We start from the raw sequence: 21323 nt of genomic DNA on the forward strand, positions 1-21323 counted from the left end.
GTTGGTTTTCTGTAGAAGTGAGGGTCTGATCTCCCATGGTCTCAGCCTGCAATGATTTGGAGCAGGGCTTGCATTCCCAGCCAGAGCCTGGGCTGGGTCGTGGCGGTGAAAGCCCCAGTGGTCAGTGACAAGGGCCCTGGCCCTCTGACTTTGCAGAAAAGAATTTCCCAAAGACTGTAAGTAGTGAAGCAAGGAAAGTATTTACTAAGAGGAAAAGAGTACAGTACATGTGGATAGACACACTGGTGGACACAGGGAGGGTGTCGCTGAGTCACACCTTCGTGGCAGTTTGAATTAACGTTTATGGGATATTTCTTCCAAGTTTCCCTTGGCCAGTCATTTTGATTTGCCTGGTTCACTGCCCATATTTGGTTTATCTCGGGATCCTCTCAGGTGTGTCCAAGCATCCCTTAGCTAAGGTGGATTTTACCGAAAAGGCATCTGGGTAAAATATCCCTTGGCGTAACTCCCCTTTGGGATCAAAGGAGCCTTTTCTGTGCATGTGAGGTCTGGGAAGTTGCCTAACTTCTGGAACAAGAAATGTGTGATCTGTGCAGGGTCCAGCCTCCTCCCTTAATTGCCCTGCTGTTCTCATCTTGGAGTTTCAGTCCACAGGAAATGAATCTCCAATGGCTTTACCCCAACTCCCCCAGGGCAGTGGGTGGGGAGCATCTGCCTTCTGCCTCAGGTCCTTTTCCTGAGACAGGAGCATGGATTAGGAGTCTGGGGGATCCAGGTTCCAATCCTTGTTCTGTCAAGTTTCTGCAGTGTGATGTGAGCTCCTCTCTGTCAGAATCAACACACCTTGCAGGCTTGTCGTGAAATGCAAAATAATTTATGAAGACACTTGAAACAGAGTATGTTAGCATCTCCAAATCCAAGCTCATACTCCTTGCCACACGGCAGGCTGATAAATCGAGAGAAGACCTTGGAGCAAGGAATAGTGACTCTATTAGAAAGCTGGCAGTTTGAGACAATGGACTGGCAGAACCATCTTTTCCAAGGGAGAATTAAGGCTTCTTTCTACTAAAAGGGGAGGGAGTGTGGCTGTTCATTGAAAATTTCTTGGTGCCTGAATCCTTTATTCTTGCAGATGTCCAAGTGGGTCTGGTCACGTTGTAAACCTCCAACTGGAGAATTATTATTCTCTGTTCTGCAATTTCTTATTATACCTTGAAAGGTCAGGCTTGGGATGCAGAGCCTTGTGAATGGACTGTCATGTGTATTTCTGGCTGTGGGCAACATCCTTTTATTGATACAAAGAGGCAGAGCCAACATGACTAAGACAGGCAACAGAGTACAAAGATAGAGTAAAAGGAACTGATCCCACTTAGAGTCAGGTTTCTTCTCTGTTACATTGGGCTTCCCAGGTGGTGCTAGTGGTAAAGAATCCGCCTGCCAATGCAAGAAAGGCAAGAGACGTGCATTCAGTCCTTGGATCAGGAAGATCCCCTAGAGAAGGAAATGGCAACCCACTCCAGGATTCTTGCCTGGGAAATCCTCTGTCCAAGGGATTTTCCTCTGTGGGAAAGACTGGTGTCTCAAAGAGTTACATGTGACTGAAAACAAGTTGCTACATTAGTTGTAGGTTTTCCTTACAAATGACAAGAATTATTGTCACTCTGCATCCCACTTAAAAGCTTCCTCACTTCTCTGACCCCTCCTTGTCACCTGCTCTAACTCAAACTCATCTCTTCCCAAGGATTCATCCCTTCTACCTCTGAGCCTGGAGGTGGGACAGGTAACCTTGCTCCTACTTGCTGCTTCTAGATTTAAGTAAAAAAATACCCAGCTTGAAGCTGATGCCATTAGACAAAGCTACCGTCTCCCCCCATTGCTGTGTCATAAACTAGTAGCACTGCCTTCATTTCCCCACGATTGGGCTCCCACTGTGACTTTCCGCAGCTTTGCTCCTGTATTAACATGTGGCTACTACTACTACTAAGTCGCTTCAGTCGTGTCCAACTCTGTGCGATCCCATAGACGGCAGCCCACCAGGCTCCCCCGTCCCTGGGATTCTCTAGGCAAGAACATGTGACTATATCAGTGGATATTGGGCTTCCCTGGTGGCTCAGTGGTAAGGAATCTGCCTGCCATTGCAAGAGAAGGGGGTTTGATCCCTGGTCCAGGAAGAATCCCTGGAGAAGGAAATGGCAACCCACTCCAGTATTCCTGCCTGGAAAATCCCATGGACAGAGGAGCCTGGTGGGCTACAGTTTATGGGTCAAAAGAAGAGTTGGACATGACTTAGCAACTGAGCTCACGTGCATGCGCACACACACACACACACATACACACACACACATATAACAAAATATAGTAATAAAGTCTAAACTGGCAATAAAATAAGTAGATAAAATAAATACATAAATAAAATGGCCTCTGAGACCACCGGTAGACAGAAGATCATGCTTACCTGCATTTGTCCTGCCCCCTTTTTTTTTTTTTTTTGCCTCTTGGCCTTTGTGACAATTTCAATCACTCATATTCACCCTGTGATGAGGAAGGGATTCTTGCCCTAGGGTTCTGGACATGGCCAAACACACAACACTGGACAGATGAGACTGCTCACAGGTTATTGTCAGAGATACAGTCCAGAGGAGGAGAACCCTGTGCCAGGCAGGGCCACGTAGGGATTGCATGTGGGAACAGAGTGAACGACCAGGATGTGTAGGAGACAAGCTTTGTACTCTCCAGAGGGTGTGGGGCCCACTGGTTCCTGGGGGAGGATGGGGTTGGCTTGAGGGAATATTCTGTTGGCTGGCAAGGAACCAAAGCCCACTCCCCAGGGATGAGAAGCAGACATGCCTGGTGCCCCTGATAAACAAGGATGTTGGATGAGGGACCTTCTCTGCAGGAGCAGAGTGAGTGGGGAAACTTGTGACTGGTTATTGCAGCTGCCCCCCATCCCCACCCCCAATTTTACCAGATGTCAAGGCAGTACATAATGTTTGTTTCATAATGTTAGATGTTAGCTGTTAGGTCTTACCAGACAGGGAGACCTGCAAAAGGTTATACATAGCTCTCTCGACCTTTCTCAGAATAGTCTTCCTTTTTTTAAAAAAAATTTATTTTGTATTGGGGTATTATAGCTGATTAGGGCTTCCCTGATAGCTCAGTTGGTAAAGAAACCACCTGCAATGCAGGAGACCCCGTTTCCATTCCTGGGTCAGGAAAATCCCCTGGAGAAGGGAAAGGCTACCCACTCCAGTATTGTTGGACTTCCCTTGTGGTTCAGCTGGTAAAGAAACCGCCTGCAATGCAGGAGACCCTGGTTCCATTCCTGGGTCAGGAAAATCCCCTGGAGAAGGGAAAGCCTACCCACTCCAGTATTGTTGGGGCTTCCCTTGTGGCTCAGCTGGTAAAGAAACCGCCTGCAATGCAGGAGACCTGGGTTGGGAAGATCTCCTAGAGAAGGGAAAGGCTACCCACTCCAATATTCTGGCCTAAAGAGTTGCATGGACTGTATAGTTCATGGGGTTGAAAAAAGTCAGGCACGACTGAGCAACTTTCACTTCATAACTGATTAACTGCTGAAGCTGAAGTTCCAATATTCTGACCACCTGATGTGAAGAGCCATCTCATTGGAAAAGACCTAGATGCTGGGAAGGATTGAAGGAAAAAGGAGAAGAGGGCGGCAGAGGATGAGATGGTTGGATGGCATCACTGACTCGATGGGTGTGAATCTGACCTAACTCCGAGAGCTAGCGAAGGACTGATTAACAATATTGTGATCGTTTCAGGTGGATGGCGAAGGGACTCAGCCATACATCTACGTGTATCCATTCTCCCTCCAGCTCCCCTCCCATCCAGGCTGCCATGTAACACTGAGCAGCGTTCCCTGTGCTACACAGTAGGTCCTTGTCCGTGGTTATTGTTTAGTTGCTAAGTTGTGTCCAACTCTTTTGGCCCCATGGACTGTAGCCTGCCAGTCTCCTCTATACATAGGATTTCCCAGGCAAGAATACTGTAGTGAGTTGCCATTTCCTTCTCCAGGGGATCTTCTTGATGCAGGGATCAAACCTGTATTCTTTACCACTTGGCAGGCAGATTCTTTACCACTGAGCCACCTGGGAAGCCCCCTTGTTGATTATCCCTTCTAAATATAGGAGTATGTACACATTGATTCCAAACTGCCCAACTTCCCCCCAGAATAGTCTTTCTTTAGGGTTTCAGAAGTTGCCCACCTTTGTTTCCTGTGCACATCTGTTCCAGGTTGTCATCCCTGTCCTGGCCAATGAGAAGAACCACCTAGACTGGCCCCACGTGGTTTGTCAAGATGTCCAGCGGCATGCCTACAGCCTCCAGGGTGACCTTCTGGTTCTCCTTGAGCAAGCGAAGGGAAAAACCCTGCTGCCCCTTCCAGTCGGCTCAGAAAACATGGGCTCTGAGGGTTCTGAAATCGAGGCCGTGTAAGTACCGCCAGGCTGGCCATATGGGCCTCGGAGATAGGGGAGATGCCGGTTTATCTGAATGTTTTCTCTACGACTTTTCTGTCCCTGACTCTGTCTCCTTCTTCTGCACCCGGCCCACTGTTGGCCAGCATCCTCGGACTGTGTGTTCCGTGCTGATTACCACCCTCGCCCCAGTACCCCCATCCAAGACTCTCAAGGCTATCACGGCAACATGGCCTTCTTTCCGCTCAGAACTATCTGAAGACTGAGAGCAGCCACACTGATTCCAGCATTTCCCTTATCAGGACAGTGTGTCATCATTGGCAGAGACCCAGGTCCAGTCTGGGAGACAGCACGCCTCTTCCCAGCATTTACTCAGCACATCATGTCGCTGTCCAGACCCTCTACCAGCAGCAGCTGGAGAGTGTTTTCAGGTCCTGGGGACTTTTTTTTTCCCCCAAGTAGAAACAAATCAGCTTTGTTGAAGCTTGAGGTCGTTGCCTTCTGTGACTGGAGAGGCATTAAACCCTATGGCTCTTCTCGTTATAGGAGTGATACCCACTGTCAGCTTCCACTTACCATTCCAGCCCTGAGCGATCTTTGCTTCTGTCCTGTGGGGATTTTTTTCTTTTTCTTTAGAGTCAGGCTATGTACCTAAAATAATATGTATATTTTTAAATTGTCTTCTAGTAAGCATTCTATATGTTTGTGGCAACAGTCCACTTTCCGTCATGAGTTCAGTCTGCCACATTGCTGGGACTTTCCAAACGTATTGTCTATTCAGGGCCCATGATTTGATCTGCAGAATGAGTCTTGCATGGGATAGGAATATACTTTACAGTGAGTTTTTTCACATTGGAAGTAATTTGCTATGGATATAATTTGAAGCAATCCCAGTTAACTGGAAAACTTATCGTGGCTTCATAAAAATATACAATTTTAAAAATAAATACCTTCAAACGACCCTTCTTCTGTTCCTTTTCTCTTTGAATATAACAACATTCAGTGTGAATGTATAATCGTTGTGGTTTGTCTCCCTTTGTTCAAAATTTGATAATTTCCCAAGAGGTTGGATCATATTACTGGGAGGTGAGTATCTTCTGCCTTTAATATCATCCACAATCACTTGTGCCATATCATTGCTCAGCAAATATGAACTTAATTAAATGAAGCGAAGGTGGGTTTCTGGCATGAAAAATGCAAAAGACGGATTCTTTCTCACCTGTGTCCTGTGTTCTCGGCATGCCTGTGTGTGTGCTAAGTCACTTCAGTAGTGTCCAGCTCTTTGCGACGCCATGGACTGTAGTCCTCTAGGCTCCTCTGTCCATGGGAGTCTCCAGGCAAGAACAGCGGAGTGAGGTTGCTGTGCCCTCCTCCAGGGGATCTTCCCCACCCAGGGACTGAACCCCTGTCTCTTACATCTGCATTGGCGGTGCATCTTTACCACTAGTGCCATGAACAACTGTCAGTTCAGACTGTATGAAAAGGCAACCAGAATGTATTTTTGATTTTTAATCCTTTCCAAACATCCCTAGTTAGTTTATTTAAAAGATGTGTGAGGGAGAACACACGGGAATTCCATTCTTCACTGGAGAAGTGAGGACAAAGAATTGTAATGTTCGGACATCTGACAAGTTGCCTGATGGAGGAAGAAGTAACCTGTTTCTTCTTGCTGAGTCAGTCAACTGAGATCAGATGAGGGACTAGCAGGGAGATGAACCTGGCCCTGGGTAGAGACAAACTCTTTCCCAAGGACAGTTGATCTTGCCAAAGAATGCACTGCCTCATCAAGCAGGGAGCTGGCTGGCATTGGTGGGATTCAAGTAAGGGTTGGGGCTTCCCTGGAGGCTCAGATGGTAAAGAACCGCCTGCGGTATGAGAGACCAGCATTAGTCCCTGGGTCCCGAAGATCCTATAGAGAAGGGAATGGCTACCCAATCCAATATTCTTGCCTGGAGAATTCCACGGACAGAGGAGCCTGGCGAGGAACAGGACCCCCTGTCCATGGGGTCACAAAGGGTCGAACACGACTGAAGTAACGTAGCACACAGAGTTAAGCTCTTCCCTGCATCCCAGGAGACTTCTTGTCTCTTTCGCAGCTTGGATTCTACGGACAAGTCCGTCGTCTACGCCATTGAGTCTGCAGTGATCCAGTGGAGCCACCAAATCCAGCTGGTGCTCAAGAGAGAGTCTTCGCAGCCGCTCCTCCAGGGGGAAAACCCTACCCCAAAGGTGGAGCTGGAGTTCTGGAGGACCAGGTGGGCACAGACTGGGACCGTGGGAGCAGATGCCTTATAGTGGAAATGGGCTGGGAGAGGTGGCTACTGAGTGCGGTCCCACCCCCAGGCGTCTCTCATCAGCCCTAGAGCCAACAGGTTAGTGTCATTTGGGTCAAGGCAGCTCCTCTGTGTACTGGGAGGTGACACTTTCGCCAAGGTTCAGTGGTCACGCCTCGTTTCTTAAGCTGCAGTCAGTGTATCTTCTGACGTTTCTTCAAAGGCACTTTCAGCCACATGTAAAGTTAATGAACTCGCTTACACATTTTCTTCTAGTTGTCTGCTCCCTCTCCTTGGGCAGTCAGTATGCACACTTTTTCTTTTTCTTTTTTTTGTAGGATTTAGAGAAAGAGGGGTTTTGGCAGTACACTGCTGAACACTGTCTCTTAGATTCCAGGCGGTCCCTCCTAAGGGCTGAAAGTCCATCACCCATGGTGTCCCAGCCCCACAGGTTCCAGAAAGACCTGATTATCCCCCCTTTCGTCCCCATTTCCCTGCTCCTATTTATCCCTGTGCTGATTAATCTTCTCAAAAGGAGACAGAGAGACTGATGTGTGAGGGAGGACTGCCCTGTCCTTGCAGGTCACGTGACCAGGGATACCAGTAGGGCTCCAGCCCCGTTTGCATCCCATGCCAAGATGCTCCATCCTCTTGTCTGGTTTCCTGACCACTCTGCTGACCTACTGTGGGGTCCTTCTCCAGCAGCCTTGCTCTGACAACACTTCTTTCACCCGACCCAAAACCTCACTGTGAGAGCTAATGACCTCCAGCTGCTGAGCGTCTGAGCTACCAGATGGTCAGCAGTGTTCCCTGCTGTTACCTCCTCCAGCTGCTCCTTTGAACCTGTGTCCAGACTGAGGCTCTTGCCCTTGCTATTCTGGGAACAGAGGCCCCGGCTCTTTGGACTAGAGCATGGCCTCTACGGAAGCACCCTGAGGCAGACCTCCTCTCTCCGTCTATCTGAAGGCCAGTCATAGCGGCATGACTGTGTTCCCTGACGTTGTTCTGGACTGACGCTTCTCCTGGTGTTGCAGGTGCGAAGATCTGGAATACATTTATAATCAGCTGAGAATGATAAAGAGGAGGGGCATGGTGGGACTTCTGGACAAGCTTCAGAGCAGCTACTTTCCGGCTTTCCAAGCCATGTTCCGAGACATTGGAGCAGGTGAGGATCCAGAAGTATTTTCATACACACACTCAACTTTGTTATTTAGTGCCGGATTATCTTCCTCTCTGATTTCAGCAGCTTTCAGTCCTCGCAGCCCTCCGACCTGAGATGGTTTAGCACATCGGCAAGAATACCAAACCTAGAAGCAGGAAAGTAGCCACCCTGTGCTCTATTTGCATTTCCAGAGCTTTGAGACCCTGGCAGAGTCACCTAACCTCTCTGAGCTTTTGTGTGTAATGCGTACGCTTGCCGCCTGCTTCCCTGGGCTGCTGGGAGAGGATGTAAGTGTGAGTTCTTTGCTGACTATAAATCATAATCCCTCACCTCTGGAATTCAAGTCCTTCCACCTCCAGCTTCTTGGAAAGTCTCTGCTCCATTTCTACCTCCATCCTGCTTTTTCTGTTCCTACTTGTGTCAGATGGGACTGCAGTTTCCTGGTCGTCTGAGCTCCAGACAAGATCGGCCCTTGTCAAAACTGCAAATCCAGCAGAGTCTGTACTTAGAAGTAGGGAAATCCTTTCAGGGCTCCCTCTCCCCTCATCAGTGCGCTTCGCTTCTTTCTCCTCTCAAACCTCCTCCCGGCTCTTGGGTATTGTAGGTTGAAATAAGCTTCTAAAGATGTTTGCAATCTCATGTTATTTAAGGTTAATCTCTGGAGAAGGCACTGGCACCCCACTCCAGTACTCTTGCCTGGAAACTCCCATGGATGGAGGAGCCTGGTAGGCTGCAGTTCATGGGGTCACTAAGAGTCAGACACGACTGAGCGACTTTACTTTCACTTTTCACTTTCATGCTTTGGAGAAGGAACTGGCAACCCACTCCAGTGTTCTTGCCTGGACAATCCCAGGGACGGGGGAGCCTGGTGGGCTGCTGTCTATGGGGTCGCACAGAGTTGGACACGACTGAAGCGACTTAGCAGCAGCAGCAGCAAGATTAATTTCAGCAGTGATTCTCAAATGCTTTTTCTCTATTAGAGCTCTTTCTTTAAATGCAATCTCCTGTGTCAGTCCAGAATGTAAAACTTGCCAAGGTGTATTTGCTGTGCTAAAGAGGGAGTGTCCTGTGTCCAGAGCCCATTGGTGGATCCCTGTCTCACCTTCTCTTCCTTATGGTGTGGGGTTTGGAAACCATGCAGATGAAGGAATAAAAGTACCAGTTGTGGAGTTTCTGACTTGTGCTTTATAACGGAGAATAGCTGGCTTAAGAAGCTGGTCTCTGAGGTCCTTCTGGACCCTAATTTCTCATCCCAGAGGCCCTCTGCCAGCACCTAGAGCTGGCTTGGAATGGGGTTCCTACTGGGGCCCCAGTTTATTTCTTCTCTGAGAGGTTTTGTGTCTCAGAGCAATCAAATGTTGTTCCTAATTTATACTCCAATTCAAATGAGGTAGTGTCCCCAGAAGTGATCTGTGTACCACTGTTAGTATGAGAGATAGTTGGGGTAGATGTCTGGGCAGGTGTATTTTATTTTTCTCTGTTTTAAATTTAATTTAATTAATTTATTTTTTAAATTGGGAAGATAATTTCTTTACAGCTTTGTGTTGTGTAGTCACTTCAGTCGTGTCCGACTCTGTGCGACCCCATAGACGGCAGCCCACCAGGCTCCCCCATCCCTGGGATTCTCCAGGCAAGAACACTGGAGTGGGTTGCCATTTCCTAACTAACAACTAACTCTGTTGTGCTAGTTTCTGCTGTACGACATGCATCAGCTGTGTGTATACATACATCTCCTCCCTCTTGAGCCGCCCTCCTCTCCTCCTCCCCATCACACCCCTCTGGGTCATCACACAGCACCCAGCCGGGCTCCCTGTGCTAGGCAGCAGCTTCCCACTAGCCAGCTGTTTACACACGGCAGGGGATGTATGCCAGTGCTACTCTCAGTTCATCCCACCTTCTCCCTCCCCTACTGTGTCCACTCTCTATATCTGCATCTGTATTTCCTGCCCTGCAAACAGGTTCATCAATACCATTTTTCTAGATTCCATTATATGTACGTTAATACATATTTTTCTTTTTCTGACTTACTTCATTCTGTATGACAAACTCTAGGTTCATCCATATTTTAAAATATGCAAAAGGGTAACTCCTTTTTTTGGCATGTGATACAAGTTTTCCGTTTGTGGTTTTATGGAGATTTAATGGTTTCATTTTATATGATTTTATTTAGGTTAAAATTAGAGTCAAATTAGGGAAAGGTATGAAGTAATACTACAGGTTGTAGGCAGTCATGACAGATATCATAAAGAGGGTATGCCAAGGATGGAAATTTGAGGCTCTGGAATAAAACATATAATAAAAGCATATTTATGAGTTTATTATTTAGAGCCCCAATATATTTTTCACATTAAAAGATTAATAGAATACAATCATTCACATTGATTAACAGTAATAAAAGATTTGGTTCCCCAGACCCGCCTTCTAAATTTTTTTTTGCAAAAGAATATATTATGGCGATGAAAAGAAATTAGAAAAAAAAAGACAATATCATCATAATTGTCTCAGAGAAATACCACTGTAAAAATAAAAATCCTTGAAATATATAACTCAATCCAAATAATGGAATAAGAGGAATTTTGATCATAGTTGCCAGGTAGAGACTTGGTCAGAAATTTTGTTGGGATCTTCAGAGAATAAAAATATTTTAGCTGGTACCTGATTTTCCTCATTTCTAATTTAACTGCAGAGTTTTTGTCCTTATGCTGCAGATAGCATGTGCTTTGCACAGACATACTGTATGTCATGATCAGGGTAGTTCTTTGGCTCACAGATGGACAGAAGAGAAGGGGAGGAGAAGATATAGTCCTGGATTGGTGGACACATGGGGAGTAAAGAGGGAGGTTTAATGAACATAGAAAAATGTGTGTGAACAAGATATTCTGAAGTGCAATTGATTGGGCAACAAAGAACCTTGGGAACAGTAAGGGTATCTTGGAAAGGAAAAGACCAGGGGAGTAAAGACCAAGTAGGGAGTTCCTGCCTCTGGCCGCTAGGAGGCAGGGTTGGCACAGTGCAGCCCAGTTGCCAGTCCAGGATACTTGTGGGTAGAAGCTTGTGGAGAAAAGGGCTTCCCAGGTGGTACTAGTGGTAAAGAACCTGCTTACCAATGCAGAGACATAAGAGACATGGGTTCTATCCCTGGGTCAGGAAGATCCCCTAGAGAAGGGCATGGCAACCTACTGCAGTATGGCCTGGAGAATCCCATGGGCAGAAGAGCCTGGTGTGCTCTGGTCCACGGGCTTGCAAAGAGTTGGACACGACTGAAGCTACTTAGTATGTGTATGTGGGGAGAGAAGTAAAGTTCAGAGGTTTTCTGGAGCTGCCGTGGAACTGGCTCTCAGGTTCCCACGAGAGCCCATTGCATGCAACCCTTGTCAACACCCACTCCCCAGCACTCAGTGACATCAAGTTAGTAGCTTGAGATCAGACATGGTGGGAAGCTTAGGAGTATTTACATCCCAGAAATTGGCAAATGCTAAAGGCTTTTGGGATCAAGGCTTTTGTCCCAGAAGAGCTTGTGGTTAAAGATTTACCAGCAAACCACACATACTTCTGTGCAACTGGGGTTTATATTTGAATCTGTTTTGTTTGTCTTTTTTTGGCCACATTGCCCGGCCTGTGGGATTTTAGTTACCCAACCAGGGATCAAGCCCAGGCACTGTGCAGTGGGAACATGGAGTCCTAACCACTAGGACACCAGGCTATTCCCTATATTTGCATTTTTTAAAAGCTGTTAGCCTAGCTCTGTGTCTTTCTTCATCTGCCTTGTGAGCCAGGGTGACTGCACCTGGAGTGGATGAGCCAGCCCTCAAGTGTTGAGCTCTTGAAAATCAGGGGAGTGCGTATTTGTATGATTAAAGGAGATTTTTCTTATTAAAAAGTACACCATGAAAAGGAAGCTCCCGTGGTGTGATGCTGTCAGCTTCTCTTCCCTCAAGGCACAGATGAAAGCCTGAGCATGTGCTCGTTGGAATGACTGTTGGATTCTGATACCCCCCACCCTACAGTGGTTCTGATGCTTCCAGCAAACCCTCCCATTTAGGAACTGCTGTTCTAATTGATTTACCATGACATCTGTCTTTTAAAAATTGGGTTCACATAGTCCTTCCCACAACTCCATTTGGGGTATAAAGCTTGATATACATCCCAAACTTTGATGTACACACCCCAAACTCCCATGTGTAGTGAGCCCCACAACCATCAAGCCAGGGGTTCATTGTAATAAACTTGGGTATAATCCTGCTTTTGCTCAGCTGGGCAGGGCTACCTGATTAACTGGTGGACTCAAGACAGCTTATCTAGGTCTTTTTTTTTTTAATTTTAAACAATTTTTATCAGATGGTACAGTGGTTTTATTTATTTATCTATTTATTGGGCTTCTCCGCTAGCTCAAGTGGTAAGGAATCCACGCCAGTGCAGGAGATGCAGGTTCTATCCCTGGGTCAGGAAGATAGATCCCCTGGAGGAGGAAATGGCAACCCACTCCAGTATTCTTGCTTGGAGAATCTCATGGACAGAGGAGCCTGAAGGGCTACAGTTCTTGTGGAGTCCTGCAGAGTCGGACGCAACTGAGCATGCAACAAACTACAAAAAATTAGATAAAGAAATTTATTTGTTATTTTTTGGCTGCACCATGCAGCATGCAGGATCATAGTTCCCTGACCAGGGATTGAACCCATGCCCCCTTCATCAAAAGTCCATTGGTCACTGGACAACCAGAGAAGTTCCTAGGCCCTAATTCCTTTGCTTACAAAGTGGAAATAATGAAGCTACCTCACCTGATTTTTCTATGAATTTTTCTATGAGTTGGATGGTGTTTGGTATATTGAAACTGTTTACTAAACAGTATATATATTTTGAGTTTCTTTTAGGATGAATACAGAGCTTCATCCACATAAAATAACCCAAGACCATCTGCTGTCACAAGACAGTGCCGGGTTACCTGCCCAGGAAAGAATCAGCCTTCCTAAACACCCGTTTCTGGGCCTTTGCATCCCCTCTAAGTGGCTCTGCAGAATTAGCACCCAGAGCTACGGTTTTCCTCCTTTCCCATCTCGGCCACCACAGGACGGCAGATGGAAAATGCTCTCTTTCCTTGGCTTTATTCAATGGAAATGGCAGGAGGTTTTCCTGGCTTTGAAGACCAGCAGAGCCTTGCCATAATCAGCCTGAGCCATTTCTCCATTCCCTGTGACTTGTCCTCCGTAAGAGCTCAATGAGATTCTTTATTGGCAAATATTTATTAGAGATGTGATCATGCACACAACACCTCCTTTGGTCCAAGCACCGAGCTAGCTGTCTTGCTGCCTTCACAAGAACCCTTTACATGAGTGACTGTTCAGCCTGTTGTTGAGATTCAGACAGGATAGTCATGCCTGAGGTCACACATCTGATGTATTGGCATTTGAAGGCAAATCTTTCTGACTCTTCAAACCCTTCCTCTGTCATCCATCCCATATTACTTCAGAGGTAATACCAGCAAACAGACACCGAGCATTTTCTACACACACAGCACCAGAGGGCCTGGGCTTGGGAGGGCCAGGAGGCCGTCTAGATACAAGAATTCTGTAAGAGAGGCTCCTTAGACCCCTCTCCCAGCTGCCCAGGGCTCTTCCAATTTCAATGTTTCCTCGCAAGAGCTGGCCAGCTCTCTCTGCTCCCTCAGCCCAGGACGAGATCACAACCCTTGTTTTCTGATCCTTCATGCCCAGGCCCCAGAGCTCTGCTCGGCGGGTGTGAGCCTCAAGCTGGTACTGTGATGGGTTGTCTCCCCTTCCTTCCAGCTCTGATGGAGGCGTGGGACATCTACATCCACCTGACGCCACTGCGCCGTCACCTAGAGGACCTCGAGAGCCTGGAGTTCCCTTACGTGAAGCCCCGGCTGCGGCCCCTGCTGCACGTGGTCTGCCTGATCTGGGCCACGTGTGAGTCTTACCGCTGCCCCGGGAGGCTCACGGTGCTGCTGCAGGAGATCTGCAACCTTCTGGTCCAGCAGGTGGGCGCCCAGCAGTCCCCAGCCTTACCCCAGGGGCTGGGTGGTCCAAGTCTCAAGAAGAGCAGAGTGTGCATCTTTTTTTTCAGAGCAGTAATGAGGGCCCACAGGGTTCTCCTCTGGTGGCTCAGATGGTAAAGAATCTACCTGCAATGCAGGAGACCCTGGATCTGGAAGATCCCCTGGAGAAGGGCATAGCTGCCCACTCCAGTATTGTTGCCTGGAGAATTCCGTGGACAGAGGAGCCTGGCAGGCTACAGTCCATGGGGTTGCAAAGAGTCGGACACATTCTCAGACTTGAATTGCTTTATCATCATATCCAGTAACTCCCAAAACTGTTCTCAGTCCTGCTGGGGTACTTTGGAGGACCTGGGTTTGGGCACAGGGCAGAGATGGTGAATTTCAACCTCCTTAAGGATCTTTATATATATATAAATGATTTTGTTTATATATTTATCTGGCAGCACTGGGTCTTGGCTGCTGCATTCAGGCTTTCTTCTCTCCTTGCAGCAAGGAGGGGCTACCCTCTTGTTGCAGTGCCCGGGCTTCTCATTGTGGTGACTTCTCTTGCTGTGGAGCATAGGCTCTAGGGCACACAGCTTCTATAGTTGCGGCTCCTGGGCTCTACAGCACAGGCTCAATAGTTGGGATGCACTGGCTTAGTTGCTTCTCACCATGTGGCATCTTTGCGGATCAGGGATGGAACCCGTGTTTCCTGCATTGCCAGGTGGATTCTTACCGTCTCAGCCACTAGGGGAGCCCAGAAAGCCAGTGAGTCACAACAAAAACCTGGAAAGGATACCTGTCCAGCCCCAGGGGTCCCAAGAGAAGTCTCACTGTGTTTCCTTGGCTCTGACTGGTCACTCGCCATCCCTGAGCCAGTCACTGACCGTGGCTGGAACCCAGGTCCCGATCCCTCTGTGGGACTAAAGAATGGGGTCTGGATGTTTCCTGTATTAGGCTTCTGGTAAGTTTTGCATGGGCAGTTGCTAAGTGAAGAGCTGTAGGCTGGGCAGAGTTGAGGATCCTGCACCTGCAGCCAGGCTTAGTGCCACTCACCTGTCTGCCCTCCAGGCCTCTATTTATCTCTGCCCAGAAGACCTCCTGAGAAGTGAGGTGGAAGAAAGTCAGAGGAAACTGCATGTGGTCGTGGACACCCTGAGCTGCTTCAAGCAGCTGTTTCAGGACAGGAGGGAGAATCTCCATTCTTACTTCAAAGAGAACCAGGAAGTCCGCGAGTGGGATTTCCAGTCCTCCTTGGTCTTTGTGCGATTGGATGCCTTCCTAGGGCGACTGGGCGTGGTGCAGGTGAGTGTTCTCCTCCCGTCAGGCCCCCGGCTCCTTGCAGGAGTGAGCAACCTAAGAATCCAAAAAGTAGCAGCAGTAACAAAGAATGAAATATCGTCACGTGCAGCATCATGAAGGGATCTAGAGAGTGTCATATTGAGTGAAGTAAGACAGGCAGAGAAGAAGTACCATATGATATCACTTATATGTGGAATCTAAATAAATAATACAAATAAACATATTTACTACACAAAAACAGACTCACAGACATAGAAAACAAACATGATTGCCAAAGGGGAAAGAGAGGTGGGAAGGGATAAATTCGGAGTTTTAGGAGTAACAGATACATACCATTATATGTAAAATAGATAATCAGCAAGGACCTACTGTATAGCACAAGGAACTATGCTCAATATTCTGTAATAACATATATGGGACAAGAATCTGAAAAGTATATGTGTGTGTATATAAGCTACCAGGGGTTACCTGGTGGCTCAGTTGGTAAAGAATCTGCCTGCAATGCAGGAGACCTAGGTTTGATCCCTGGGTCAGAAAAATCCCCTGGAGAAGGGAATGGCTACCGCTCCAGTATTCTTGCCTGGAGAATCCCATGGACAGAGGAAGCTGGTGGGCTACAATCCATGGGTCACAAAGAATAAGATATGACTGAGCAACTAAATGACCGCTACCATATATGTGTGTATGTATATGTATGTGTATGTAGATACGTGTATGTGTGTGTCTATATATGTGCATATATATCTGAGTCACTTAGCTGTACACCTGAAACTAACACAACACTGTAAATCAGCTATACCTCAATTTTTAAAATAAAGTGTAGTATTTAAGATTTCAAAAAAAGAAAAAAATGAGGAAGAAACAAATATTTATCAAGTTAATTAATTTTTAAGAATACCCACCTTTCAAGGTATGTGGAAATCCTATTTTATTCTCTAATGGAAATTAAGTTTTCTTTTATATCTAATTTTCATTACATTTTATGTTTGGAGAATGCAGTAAGAGAATTACAGTATATCTGCAATTCCTGGGCTATGTCATTAGGTTAGCGTTTGGCCTTCCTTTTCTTTATTTCTCATCTGTCTCATCCTAAAGGTAGGATGACCAAATAAAAAGTAAACAAGTGAGAAACAGCAAAGCACAGAGTAAGAAGAGGTGCAAGACAACAGGGTGATCAGCCTGGCATTGGCTGGAAGAACCCATGATTCAGTAACTTAGAATAATCATCATATGATGGTAGTTCTACTAGAAGTTTAGGAAATTCTGATCATAGTCTCAGGAAGAAGTCTCAGGGAATCAGTTGACAAATTCAGTTGGGTTTCAAATTACGCATAATCTCCTTCCTGGAGGTCTCATGGGAAATGGCCAGGGAGCTGACCTGGATGCAGCTGGCCATGCCCACAAAGCCACTACCTTGAACTTCTCCACTCTCCCACCATCAAGGTGACTCCAAAAACTACATGACTAGTATGAGTGCCAAGTTGCTTTAGTTGTGTCTGACTCTGTGACCCTGTGGATGGTAGCCCGCCAGGCTCCTCTGTCCGTGGGATTCTCCAGACAAGAATAGTGGAGTGGGTTGCCATTTCCTCCTCCAGGGAATCTTTCCACCCAGGGATCCAACCCGAGTCTCCTGTGTCTCCCGCATTGGCAGGTGGGTTGTTTACCGCCTGCACCACCTGGGAAGCCCAAGACTAGCACGAATCCCTGTACAAATGAAATACGACTTTTGCTCAAAGTCGTGACTTCTCCCCCAGTTGTTTAAAAGTCAATGCGAACGTTAATTTAAGGATCAAGGTAAGAAAACACGGGCCTTTCTCTTTTGACTGTTTTCCGCTTCAGGATTTAGTGTGATTACCATGTGTTTGCATGCTTTGCAGCTCTGTATTCGCTGATGAGACTTTGCAGGGAGAGTAGTGGGTATGACAAAACAAAATATATACTTATCCTAAAATTAATTTGGGAGATGCAGGGTCAAGTTAAAGATCAGAACAATAGCCAAGGAGACTGAGGAGGAATCAGAAGCATGTTTCTATCCATGATCAGCAGAGACTTGGGGTGAAGAGAAGGGCTGTGTTGAGAGGAGGTAGTGATAACCACATGGCATAGACCATGTGATTATGAGAATTAGAGAAGATGAGATGGAATCTCTTCACTTCGGCCCCCAAAGCATAGTTCCAGCACTGCTGTGCTCTAGGCACCATGCACCAGGCTCTGAGCTGGGGCCCCGGGGGCAGGGCGGTGGCTTGGGAACAGTTTTGCATGTAAGAAGCCCATGGACCAGAAGACATGAAAAGGGCAGAGATTGATGGAGGAGATCCAGGGATGGGAAGACAACAAAATGTTGAAGCTTCACTGAGGTGTATTAAGTGCCATGATAAAAGCGAAGTGTGTGTGTGAGTCACTCTGTCATGTCCAGCTCTTTGCGACCCCATGGACTGTGGCCTACCAGGCTCCTCTGTCCATGGCATTCTCCAGGCAAGAATACTGGAGTGGGTTGCCATGCCCTCCTCCAGGGGATCTTCCTGACCCAGGAATCAAACCCAGGTCTTCTACGTTGCAAGCAGATTCTTTACTGTCAGAGATACAGGGAAGCCCGATAAAAGCAAAATTGGTGTGATATTGGGAGCAAGAAGGAGGGGTTCCTAATCCAGAGGGCCTCTGAGAAAGTGGGGGGTACAAGAGGAAATAAATTTAGAAATTGGAGTAGGAATTCTCTGGGGGAAACGAAGACTGGTGAAGGTGGGAACAGACAGAGAAAATGTATGAGCCAGAAGGCCAGACCCTAGATCTTATGAAAGATGCACCTTAAATCCTTCTCTGGGATCACGGAGAGTATAAGTAATCGATGCCTAGCTTTTTCCTAAATGCTTTGTTTTGGGCACCATTTCCACTATAGCCCTTGAGGAGCAGCCTCTCTTCTCCTTCTTCTCCATTCCATCCCTCTCCTCTCCAGCACCAACCTGTTCACTCTCTTTTAACTGGAGGTGACAGAGACTCTCTCGCTCCTGCCTGCCCCTGGCCACCGTGGGGACCAGGGCAGACAACTGCCTTCACAGTCTCCCTAGCCCCGAGGAAGGTCCTCGCAGTGGAAGCCAGGGAGCAAAGCTCAGCTTTGCAAGGCTGTTGGGCTGTGGCCTGGGGCCCTGCACACACGTTAATGATGTGACTTTGTATGTAGACAGCTATCCTGAAGTTGGGCGCCTAATCTGCTGGGTTTATCCAGTAACCACAAGCAGCCCTGGCCACTAGCCTCCCCGGAGTCATTATCCTTGCAAGAGTCCACTCTCTGGCTGCCTTTTTTTTTTTTTTTCTAAATCAACGCACAGATGCATAAAAAGCAAAAAGCAGTTGCCCCAGTTTAATTACAAGGTGAGTTGAATGTCAGCTGGTCCTGCTCCTGTTCACCTCGTAATTTTTTTGTCCCTGGCTCTGGTTCTTCCCTGCTCTTAGGCCAGATGCCTCCACTTCTTTCTCCACTCATTTCCCCTCTGCCTCCCTCCCCCCTCCGCCCCCTCCCCCCTCTCTCCCCGCCTCCTTCTGCCCCCTCCTCCCTCTGCCCCCTCCCCCTCCGCCCCCTCTTCCCTCTGCCCTCCTCCTCCCTCTGCCCCTCTTCTCCCTCATCCCTCTTCCCTCTGCCCCCCTCCTTGCTCTGCCCCCCTCCTCCCGCTTCCTTTTCTGTTGGTCTCCCTCCCCTTCTTTGGTTTCCTCGTTCTCTTGAGTTTCTCTTAACTCTGTTCACCCTGCATTTCCCTGGTTCTGCCTTTTCCTGTGGCTGTTCCTTTCCCTCGTCCAGGCATTTCTCCCTCTTTCATCTTTCGTCTCCTAAACATTTGCTCAGATGTGCCCCCTGGCCCCTGTCTTCCCTGTCTCTTCCCGACTCAGCTCGGTGCAGCAAGACACAGGCTATCGATCGGCTCTGGGCATATTTCACATCGCCCTTTAGTTAACATTCTGTGTATCTCTGTGATTGATGCCTGTTTGAGATGGGGTTAATCTGCTTCTCTCCAGCAAGAATTACCATGAACCCATTCATGGTATTCATCCTGCCCTTCTGTATACTTTGTGGCCTGTTTGAGATGGGGTTAATCTGCTTCTCTCCAGCAAGAATTACCATGAACCCATTCATGGTATTCATCCTGCCCTTCTGTATACTTTGTGGCCCCTAAAACATGGGCAGCTGCAATTAATAAATACATGAAGCCAAGTTAATAAAATGATTTCAGTGCATTTCCCTCTCTGCCTGCTCACAAGGGTGAGGTTGTTTAGGGCTGGTTTTTAATGTCCATTGTTCTATTTTCCCCTCTGATTTGCCTGGCCTTTTTTTTTCTTTTTTTTCCTCTTTGAAACAAGAAAGTTTTATTGTGCATATGGATTTTCCCCCTCGTTTGCTATTCAGTTTCTCAGTCATGTCCGACTCTGCAAAACGGACTGCATGCAGCATGCCAGGCTTCCCTGTCCTTCACCATGTCCCAGAGCTTGCTCAAACTCATGTCCATTGAGTCAGTGATCCCATCCAACCATCTCATCCCCTGTCATCCCCTTCTCCTCCCGCCTTCAGTCTCTCCCAGCATCAGGGTCTTTTCCAATGAGTCAACTCTTCGCATCTGGTGGCCAAAGTATTGGAGCTTCAGCTTCAGCATCAGTCCTCTGGGCACCTGCTAAATGAAGGTGAGGGCAGGACTGCTTGGCCAGAGGTCCTGACTTGCTGAGCTACCCTGCAGGTCTGTCTGCAGAGGCATGTGGAGTAACTGCATTCTCTGCAAACCTTGTCGTCCTTCTCCTCTTCCTGCTCCTCACCATCCCCATGATGCAGCTAATCTCTTAGAGAGCCAACCCCTGGGAGGGAAAGGAAGAATAGACCAAGAAAGAGTCAATCTCGTGTCAGAGCTGCAGCCTTACAGCCTTGGAAAGAGCTGGGTATCAGTACCTCTAACCAAAGAGCCCCGTTATGTGTGACACAAAAATGAACTTGCCCAGAGTCATAGGCTCAGCAAGGCTTAGCTGGGATTCATACCCCAGGGTACACGGTTCCAAGCACTGTCTTTCCACCACACGCAGATGCCTCCCAGCAATTAAAGATCTGTTCCCCTGCCTCCCTCCCTGCCTCTCTCTCTTCCTTTTGAGAGCCCCACACTGGTTTTGTGATTTTCTTCTGCCCCGACACACTCTATTCTGTATTTGCACACACTATTTTTACCACATGATTTCTTGGTCTTTTTTTTCCTGAATAAGTCATTTGGGTAAAATTATAATTCCCACTCCACGAAAGGGCCTTACTAAGGAAATCCCGAAAGTATATACGGTCTTTGCAATTTAAAGGAACAGTCAAAAATCAAATGGAAAAGTCTTCCACTGCCTCTGGGTGTGTTTCCCCACCCTGCCTTCCTGCGCCCCCACACACGACACACACCATACGTATAGACACACACTGCACATACATGCACACCACACTACGCATGCATACACTCACAGACACACCACACTCGTACCTACAGACGCACTGCTCATAGACACACAACACTACACATACAGACACACACTGCACATATGCACAGCACACCACACACACCACACTCACACATGCAGACACACCCTGCACTTAGGCACACAGTAGCACCCACGCATTACGTACACCACACACACATTGTGCACACACTCACCACGCGCACGTGCATACATAGCACTGTACACAGTGCTGCAGGCAATACGTGCACACACGCACACACACAGTTTGTTGTTGTGCCGTAACACTGCAGATTCTGCAGCTGCCCTGTTTGTGTTTCCACCCCCAGCCTCTCCCCTCCAACAGTGCAGTAAGTAAGCAACTTGGAGAGAACCCCCACCTCTTTCACTATGAAATTGCTGTAAAGCTGTTATTCTCTTGGAGGTGGGATGCTTTCCTGCTGAGGCTCCATGAGCAGTGATTAGCAGGCAGTTAGGTAATAAGCTGACCTAATCTACCACGTTTCCCTTGCTCTTTCCACGTCTCCAGCCCCTCCGCCAGCTCCTTTCATTCGGGTCTAATTGGGCCGCTTCCCTTTCAGCCAGGCCTGAGCGCTCGGTCGTGTAGGAGACCATTAGCTGCATAAGGTCGACTGCCTTCAGAAGGTAAAGAAAACAGTCTTTTTCCCAATGACCTTTTGAGATTCTCGTCTGTGAATGTCTGCTTTGTGTTCGCCCTTAATGAATTCTGA

At 47.5% G+C, this 21323-nt stretch overlaps 1 protein-coding gene across 1 annotated transcript in view; it reads left to right on the plus strand.

Annotated features, from left to right (window-relative positions):
- DNAH9 (dynein axonemal heavy chain 9) overlaps positions 1–21323 on the plus strand; it is a 285692-nt gene that overhangs the window by 5479 nt on the left and 258890 nt on the right. Inside the window, exons 2-6 of the mRNA XM_069603577.1 lie at positions 4216–4412; positions 6494–6652; positions 7705–7835; positions 13616–13827; positions 14899–15132. Of these exons, the coding sequence (XP_069459678.1) occupies positions 4216–4412; positions 6494–6652; positions 7705–7835; positions 13616–13827; positions 14899–15132 (933 nt within the window). The remainder of the gene's footprint in view (positions 1–4215; positions 4413–6493; positions 6653–7704; positions 7836–13615; positions 13828–14898; positions 15133–21323) is intronic.

Source organism: Ovis canadensis, chromosome 11 (genome assembly GCF_042477335.2).
Source record: "Ovis canadensis isolate MfBH-ARS-UI-01 breed Bighorn chromosome 11, ARS-UI_OviCan_v2, whole genome shotgun sequence".
Taxonomy (NCBI): Eukaryota; Metazoa; Chordata; class Mammalia; order Artiodactyla; family Bovidae; genus Ovis; species Ovis canadensis.